The sequence below is a fragment of the Strongylocentrotus purpuratus genome, unplaced genomic scaffold, assembly GCF_000002235.5.
Source record: "Strongylocentrotus purpuratus isolate Spur 01 unplaced genomic scaffold, Spur_5.0 spur5_scaffold_20, whole genome shotgun sequence".
NCBI classification, from domain to species: Eukaryota; Metazoa; Echinodermata; class Echinoidea; order Camarodonta; family Strongylocentrotidae; genus Strongylocentrotus; species Strongylocentrotus purpuratus.
In genome coordinates, this window is record NW_022145606.1 from 35,241,883 (window position 1) to 35,251,631 (window position 9,749).

General features: G+C 35.8%; 1 protein-coding gene across 1 annotated transcript; it reads right to left on the bottom strand.

The window, feature by feature from the left end:
- Nucleotides 1–635: 635 nt before the first annotated feature.
- On the bottom strand, nucleotides 636–8,857 carry LOC105447370. Its single transcript, XM_011685321.2, has 3 exons — nucleotides 8,768–8,857; nucleotides 3,994–4,061; nucleotides 636–3,460 (listed from the first exon to the last, which is right to left on the bottom strand). Exon 3 carries the CDS (start codon nucleotides 3,440–3,442, stop codon nucleotides 1,670–1,672), a length of 1,773 nt encoding a protein of 590 aa, XP_011683623.1. The 5' UTR covers nucleotides 3,443–3,460; nucleotides 3,994–4,061; nucleotides 8,768–8,857; the 3' UTR covers nucleotides 636–1,669.
- Between the last annotated feature and the right edge of the window lie 892 nt (nucleotides 8,858–9,749).

Sequence of the window (9,749 nt, forward strand, 5' to 3'; positions counted from 1 at the left end):
ATACTCAAACAATCAAAAACAACAACGTGCAATTTCTGTAAAATGTATCATTAACAGAATGAAAGTCAAGAAAATTGAATCTTAGAAATCTTTATACAGAACAATGGAATTATTTACATGATAACATATGTTACAAAAACGTGCAATTCATGTCATTATTAAAGCATTTTTGTTTTTTGTATCCTTTTTTCTAGTAAGATGTATATTCATTTTAAAGTCCAGTCTTTGATAAATTTAGTATGATGTAGCTAGTTTCAATATAGATTACAAAAAAGAAGCTAAAATACTCAAACAATTAAAAACAACAACGTGCAATTTCTGTAAAATGTATCATTAACAGAATGAAAGTCAACAAAATTGAATCTTAGAAATCTTTATACAGAACAATGGAATTATTTACATGATAACAAATGTTACAAAAACGTGCAATTCATGTCATTATTGAAGCATTTTCGTTTTTTGTTTCATTTTTCATAGTAAGATGTATATTCAATTCAAATTCCAGTCTTTGATAAATTTAGTATGATGTAGCTACTTTCAATATAGATTACAAAAAAGAAGCTAAAATACTCAAACAAATAAAAACAACAAGATGCAATTCCTGTAATTGTTTAGCAATTAGCATTGGTTTTGCCAAAAATAGGTCCTACATAAAGTATCACATTTCTGACCTACACGAAAAATCCATGAAATTTTAAAAATACTACGTTTGACGTGGCTATTTACAATTCATAATATATTACAAGACAAAGCTAATACAAACAAACAACAACGTGAAATTTACGTCATTGCTTTAGCATTGGTTTTGTCAAACGGGCCCTACATATCAATGGCTAATATGCGTCTTAGCAACACGACAAATTCATTAAAAAAACAGTCATAAAATACTACGTATGATGGGCTATTTACAATTTATATTGTACAGTGTATTACACAAATGTAAGCTTATACAAACAAGAAGAAAAAAAGTACAATTCATGTCATTGTTTACCATTCGTTTTATCATAACAGGCCCTACTTATTGTTTTTTAATGACTTACTTGTTTCTTAGCAACACGAAAAATCAATACAATGAGTCTTTAAATACTAAGTATGATGTGACTATTTACATTCTATGATAGATTACAAGAACAAATGCTAATAATAACTTGCAATTTATGTCATTGTTATAGCATTGGTTTTGTCAATCGTAGTCAGATCGTGTAGTGTTCTATGGGCTTTAAATCTATTTTTTTTTTAAATTTAGGGTTACATATTGAACTTCTTACAGGTATGTTATGCACAGAATGTATAAGCCTCCTTAGTCGGCGTGAAGCAACACGAACTGTTTCATGACTTGTTTAGACATAAAGAGATAGACCGCGGCAGAGTTTTTTTTTTAATGTGTAAATGAATGGCAACTGCCCGCAACAGAGTACCTCCGTGTACTAACTGAGATCTGTGTTATTAAAGCTCTACCGCACAACGTATAGCTACTTGCGCCCTCTATATATCATACAATGCCGAATCGGTGACCGTTAGTCCCCCATAGTGCAGATAGCCTTTAAAGTACACACATTAGAAACGCATTATATTTTAGTCATTACAAAAAAGAAAAGATAAACACGCACACGAAAAAAAAAAAGTGAAAAGAAAAGAAAAGAAAACAGAAGAAGACCGGTTTACCGCATCAATTGTGATCGGGCTTTTCAAGTCTCAACGTGTTTTTGTATACGAGAATGTTGGCTCCATCGCAAGCAATCATATTCCCTGGTGACGTCACCAACACGTGAGATGCTTCAAGGTAATCCAACCTCAGACCTTGCTGTTCGGCACCGCCAATTAGAGGGAATGATACTACTCTTCTCTTCTTCGTGTCATCCCCCCTCATCAACTGATCAACTACACACGTCTTCCTCTTATCCTCTGATGTCACGAAGTAGAGTTCGTCTGTTGTAGGATCAATGCTGCAGCAGCGGGCTTCCCAGGTGACATTAATGCTGGGGATTTCACTCCGATCGCCCTGTCTACTGATGATGGCCACTGGCACTGTGTATTCGTGTGAGGGGGCTAACACGACGATGTCACCTGATGATAGTACACCATGCATCTTATCTAGATCTTTACATGTGATGGTATCGATGATCTTACCATTAGCTGGGTTGATGACGTATATGTTATTCTGAATCCACTCAGCAGCGATGATCATCCCATCCTTACCAACGGCTACACCCACCCGTGTCATATCAAGCGTCTTGGTTGTTGGTATTGTGACGTCATTGATGTGGTTCCATTGTGTGTCATACATACTGATGCATTTCGTAACTTTATCTGAATGAGCCCTTTCAGTGAATTTACCACATACTACCTTGCCATCATTCATCAATGCAAATGACATAATCCATGATTGATTACTACCAGTTATTACTCTCCGAGTTTGTTTATTGCTCATATTTAACATGTATGTATGATGGCTACCTTGTTTATCTGTGATAATCACATTGTATTCATCTTTGTATCCTACAATTAACGGGAGTTCGATTTTATCACCGTCCTGGATTGTATCATCGACCTTGAATTTATCAATGAGCTTCCACTCCCCATCATACCAATCAATCCTCCCATACTTCTCTCTCCCAGCACCCTTCACAAACCTCACATTTGATATGGTATCAGTGATTTGTTTCACCTCACCCTCATTCAGTGGCTTCTCTAAGTCATCACTCACTGATATCTTCACATGAAGCCCATCTTTGGCGACCTTTTTATCATCTTCTAGTACTGCGTCAAGTTTCTGTATTGTATTCTCTGTGGTTTTTGTGTCATCTTGCCATGTTTTCTCCAACTCACCAATCTTTTTATCTTTCTCTCCAGCGATGTATTGAATGTCTGTTTGAAGACCATGCTGTTTACTGTCGATGGGTTCTCGTCTTTTCTCTGCATTTGTACGGTTAAGTTCAAGACGATTATCTCTCTCCTCATTGTTCTTTTGAATCTCCTCTTGAAGTTGCTTATTCTTCTCATCAATCTCCTGGTTGATTTTTGCAGCATCCTCCTTCTCTATGTCTTCATCTGTTTGGATCGCCTCATTGATTACCGAATCAACTTCATCTTTCAAAGCTTGTAGATGGGTGTCAGTGTCTTTCCTACACTGATGAATCTGATCTCCATAATCTCGATGGAGATTTAATTTCTCCTCTGCCCTTTTTTTCATATCTTTTAGTTCATTTTTATTCTTGATGAACTCGCCCCCTATATAATCTAGCTCGCAAGGACGATGAAATATCGTTGCGCATAAATGACACACATCTTCTGTATGTGTTTTACAATGTAGTTTGATTACTTCCACATGCTTCTCACAATACAGATTGGACCCACCCTTTCTCGCTTTTTCGTTCTTCACATCGATTGCCTCACTGTTCGCTCCTTCATGGATGTCTTCTTGAGAGCTGATGTCATCCATACTGATCAGAATATTGACCTGTAGAACATAGTTCAGGGAAATAATAATAATAATAATAATATAATAATAATAATAATAATGATGATAATGAAAAAAAAATGATAATACTACTATTACTACTACTAAAAAAAATGATATGAGTTGTAATTGTGATCATGATTAAAAAGAATAGCAATTATAACAATGATAATCTTTTATAAAGATGCCTTTATTCATCAAAGAGAGAGAGAGAGAGAGATAACAAAAATTAGAAAGCCTTTCACAACATTAGCAAAATGAGTTTTGTTTTCTTAGTTTTTCTCTCTCTCTCAAAATGATACATAATGTGCCCAAGCTCATATTTCTTTTCATTTATTTTTCTCCTAATCCATTACAATACTCATACTCGTTACATAACCATTTCATTCTTGTTTCATTATTTAAAGGCTCGTTTCATAACCGTTTTATCAGTTTTCTTTTACTTCCGTTTTTACGACAGAATACATTGTCCACGCCCCCATCAAGACGATCCAGCGCACATCCAACATAATTATTTAACTTGCTGTTCTCACCTTCGTATTTTGAAGTTCACAAACAGTTCACATCCTCGAATGGCTGTCCTTTGATGTTTAAACTTCGCCTGAAGAAGAAATAATTGATGAAGTATTGGTAATTATTTTGTGCTAATCAAGATGGCGTTTCAATGAATACCGGTCCGTCCAAACTAAACCGAATCTGATACCACTAACGGCTTAACAAAGGCAAAGATACTTTTCACGCCCCAGTCAAAAACATCGTAACAGCATGCACTGTTTTATAATAATTATGCAAAACGTCAATGATGTGCGTATATTGAGGCCGCTACACTGAATAGTATACAACTATTATGAAAGAAACCTAACATAATGTTCATATCGATGTCAATGTATTCTGCTATTTGTGCTTTGTGAAGAGTTACTCTGTAACACTTGGTGCGTTTAGAAGTTGAAGTAGTTTCTTTATCTCAAATATGTATAGTTACGTATCTTATGTTTATATTTGTGTTATATGTTTGTTTGTTTGTTTTTTGTTTTTTTTTGTTATTAATGTTTTTTAATCTTTGTTTTTGTTTATCCTTGCTTTACATTATGCTACGAATGCTTTGGGAAATATACCTGAACAAGGCCTAAGGGCTTTATTTATGTAGTTCCCTATTTCAATTTGTTCATGAATTAATTTGTATCTTTTGTATCAATGTAATTTTTAATCAAGAATGAAATAAATGCGAATTCAATTCAATTTAAATTCAATTATTTTCTCTCTCTTACAATCACATTATCTGTCATCGTACCCTCTCTTATTCATCATTATAGTCTGTTGAGAGCCAGAAGAGTGTTAATACTGTGTTAAAGTATATGAGTTAACGCCCTTATGGTTTTAAACTGGCAAGGTTCAAGATGAAATAAAGATTGCAAAGGTTACTCCCCTACACAAAAAAGGGCCAAGAAAAGATCCAGGTAATTATAGACCAATATCGGTTTTACCTGTCATCGGTAAAGTTTTAGAAAAATTGATAAATATCAGACTAATACAATTTCTAGAAAAAAAATGATATATTCTATTACCATCAATATAGGTTCCGAAAGAAATATAGCACTAAATTGTCTTTGATCGACTTGATAAATTCAACTTTGAAATCTATAGATCAGGGAAAAGTAACTCTGGGTATGTTCATCGACTTTAAAAAAGCATTTGACACAATTAATCATAATATATTACTAGGTAAACTATCTAGTTATGGCATTCGAGGGTTACCTCTAGAATGGGTTAAGGATCTCAGTAACCGATTTCAGTTTGTCCAGTGTGGTCAAACGTTATCAGAAAGGAAAAAGATAAGATGTGGTGTTCCACAAGGATCAGTATTAGGGCCAACTCTGTTTTTAATCTATATAAATGATTTGCCAACTGTTACTGATTATTTCAATTTTCGGCTGTTTGCTGATGGCTCCAATCTATTTCATACTTTTTCTCCTGACCAGGGTGAAATTGATGTAAATGAAGTGAATAACAACATACAGAAGATACATAAGTGGTGCACTGCTAACAAACTTACAATTAATTCAATGAAAACTAATTTCATGTTAATATGTAGTAGGAGGAAAAAAATAGGTATAAATGGTAAACTAAAAATCGCTGGCGAGGAAATTAAAGAGGTTGATGTTGCCACTTTTGTTGGGGTTCACATTGATAGACATTTGTCTTGGAAGAGTCATATTCGTTTTGTAAATCAGTGTATTAGAAAGAAAGTTGGAGTGCTATTTAGATTGCGACATTTTGTTCCTAGCCGAACTCTGATATAATATATAAAGCATTTATACAACCACACATTTCTTACGGAATAGAGGTGTGGGGAAGCACTTATAAGACTAACCTAAGAAGTATATTATATTCACAGAAAATGGCAGTTCGTGCCATAACATTTAGTGAATGGAGAACTCCTTCAGATCCATTATTTAAAAGATTGCGAATCCTAAATGTGTATAATTTACATGATTTATCCATTTCTACTTTCATGTTTGATCTAGTCAATGGCAATTTGCCTCATATTTTGATAGAGTACTGTGACATTATAGAACATAGCTATTCCACAAGACAAAAAGAAGATGAACAATTACGTCTTCCAAAATTAAGAATGACACAAGGTCAATTTTCATTGTCTTTTGTGGGCAGTGAATTTTGGAATAGATTACCTGTTGATGTCAGATTGACAAGGTCTAGAAATAGGTTTCGGAATTCTGTTACAAGTCATTTGTTAAGCAAGTCATGAATGAAATATCAAGTGTACACAATTCATAATTCATATTTTACATTATTAGTTTGTATATTGTAAGACATTATTGAGTACTGATTCTTTTTTTTTTTTAAAGCATCGATTGTAAAAGTAAATTAATTATTTTTTGTTTTGTTACGTTCTCTAAACTGATTTGTACCAAAATACTTTGTTTAGCTGTTTAAGGGGTTAGGCTCGACTAGCACATGTGCTATTATCTGGCCCCCCCTTTTTTACCAACTAATAGTTTCTCTTCCTGTAAATGTAATTATTGTATAAAATGTATGAAAACATGTATTGCTGTTGGTAAATAAATCAAATAAAAAATAAAAAATAAAAAACCGTACGTACTGTATACGCTTTCTTTAGTAATTGACCCTCGCTCTCTCTCTCTCTCTCTCTCTCTCTCTCACTCTCTCTCTCTGTATCTCTCTCTCTCTCTCTCTCTCTCCCTCTCAGTTTCTGAACACATATTTCTCTATTCATATCCGTCTCTTCTTTAAGCTGTCTATTTGCACATATTTATATAGTTATTACCCCCCCCTCTATCTCTCACTCTCTATACATATCTTTTCTACTCACATCCGTCTTCTCTCTCTCTCATCTTTCTCACTCTATATATCTATCTTTTTCTCTCACTCTCTCACCCTCTTTGCATAACTTTCTCTATTAAAGCCCCACTGTCCTACTTGTAGCTACTTGCTCCCTCTATATAGAAAACTTCCCCAATCGATGCCTGTTGGTCCCCCATGATCCTCTATTTCTTATGTTATTTGAGAGCTGAGTTGATGAGATAGCCACCTGTCAGTGACCTCGCTGTGTGGTCTAATCCCTCCTGGCCACACTAGTGTTGATAAGCTTTAACAGTAATCTCCTCTATCTCTTTCTCTCCTCCTTTTTTCTATGTCTCTCTTCTTTTCCGTTCACTCTTTAGTATTACATATTTTATCAATGACAACCTTTTTATTCTCTCGCGCGCGCCTTTTTCTCTCTCTCTCTCTCCCTCTCTCTCTCTCTCTCTCTCTCTATCTTTCCCTGTGTATATTTTCATAACAAATTGACCACATTCCTTTGTGTGTAAGGCAATTATGTTACTAATATACAGTGCGTCCCGGAAAAAACGAAACCGAGAATTATTGATGTTTATCATAACTTAATCACAATTATATATAATAAATGACACATCTTTGTAAAGCTTAGATCCTCCTCTTTCATTTAATGCAACTCATGATGCATATTTCACGCATGAAAGATTTAAAACAATTTGAAGAGAGGAAACCAAAAAGTCATTTGGCGGGCGGTATCTGAATTTCATGGACAAAATCACGTTTCTATAAAGTTCAATTCCTGTCCTTTCATATGACACCTCAATCAGGAAAATTGAGCAAGGAATAACAAAGTTCTGTTTTTTTAAAATAATGCTTGCATTTCCATAATTTGATTATAAAACGAGTTCGTTTTCACTGGCTGCCTGCCGTCGTAACAAACGAGTTGACAAAAGACTTTACTCCGTTTCGTTGACGATCAGCCATTCAATTTCTGTCCTTTCATATGACACTTCAATCAGGGAAAATGAGCCAGGATTCCCAGGAATAACAAACTTCTGTTTGTTTAAAGTTACGCCTAGGTCACATTTGCTCTACGGCTAGGATACGGCAGCCGTACTCCCCCAAAATCAAGAGATACTTGCGGCGTCCGCAGAGAATCTGCGGTGGCCTCAGGGTCACCCTAGGGCGTATCCCTATCTTTACGGATTATAACGCGGACTTATAACTGTTTTCATTTCTAGGTTCGCCGTAGCGATTAGACACACCGTAGCCATGCCGTTGAGCGGTTCGACGGCGACCGTACGTCGGGCGTACGGTAGCATTGCGTTTAATAAACTCCAGGGGTGAAGCGGTAGCATCAGTCTAGCCTCACAGTCGCCGTATGGACCCCCATGTGGGCGCCGTGCGTCATCACTTCAAAGGCCGTACGGCAGTCGCAGATTTTCTTTCTCCACAAATTCAAAATACGCCCTGCAGCCCTAAAATTATGTGGCCGTTACCGTATGTAACCGTGGAAATGCTGCGGTGGTCCTATAATTGCTATATGCCGTATATATTTGAGACCGCACGGCCGCCGCGGCAAATGTGACCTGGGCATAATGCTTGCATTTCCATAATTTGATTGAACGAGTTCGTTTTCACTAGCTGCCTACCGTACTATCAAACATAGTTGACAAAAGACTTAAAGGGCCCAAGACATCGAAATACAAGTTTATTCCTGTTGGTTACATCTCATATTTTGATATGTAAACTTGTTTCATAGATTTTTTTGTTGTTGAAATATTTGTTTTTCAAACTTGCTAAGCTCCACCCCCAAAACTTCCAGATCTCATTCCCCTTGTGACATCATCTGTCAGTCATCAATGAGCTAACTTAAGAAAGTGCATACTCGTGTTATGTTCGTTTTAAAACCGTTCTATCAATTACTCACAACCTGATCACATTAAACCACATAGCACAGTTCCTAATCATCTGAGTTGCTATTTTCACCTTCGTATTTTGAAATCCGAAAGAAATTTCACCTCCTTGAACGGCTGTCCTTTGATGTTTAAAATGTGCCTGAATAAGAAATTTTCGATAATGTACTGGTGATTTGTGCAAATCGAGATGGCGTCACAGTATACCACCCAAACTAAACCGAACATGACTCCGCGATTTTCTTTACAAAGCAATACTTTTCACACATGCTTGCATGTCCTGCAGAAATAGACAAGTAGAGGGGGAAATATGTACAATTGTGACATGATGAAGGTGTATTGAAAAAGGATAAGCCCCGCTGCGCTTTGTAAATAGATCCAAATGAAAAAAAATCTTTGAATAATAATATTTCAGCGTTACACGTCATAATAAATGTGTTGTCTTCATTCACAAGGCCATTCAAAACGGAGATGTTTTGGGGGAGGGGGGGGGAGGGGGAGGTTGCTCCTTTGATTTTTGGGAGAGGGGGGTTGATTACACGGAATTGTGGACCCCCTCCCACGCCCTCGCTCCAGCCAGAGTATACTGGATCAGCATGCACTGTTTTATAATAATCATGCAAAACGTCAATGATGTGCGTATATTGAGGCTGCTACACTCAATAGTATACAAATATATACTGTCTTGAGAGGTTCTAGTTAAAACTATGCCCAAGAGGTGACTCCAATAGTGCTATTTGCTGAGGGGTGCAGCCCCAAAGCAAATGGTACTTTTGGAGTCACCGAGACACATAGTTTTAACCAGTACCTCGAAAAGAAGGCATGGTATATTTGTTTTATATCCTGGATCAAAAATTTATGTTACAACAACAAAAGAATAAAAACAATAATTTTAATTATAAAAAGAATTACAAATAAAAAACAAATTATTAAAATAAGATTTTAAAACAAATATAATAATACAAAAAGTCAACTCCCAAATAAAACTTCTACTCCCAAATAGTACTCTCATATAGTACAAATCTTCTGTGTGCCCATGCCTTGAGCCATAATGC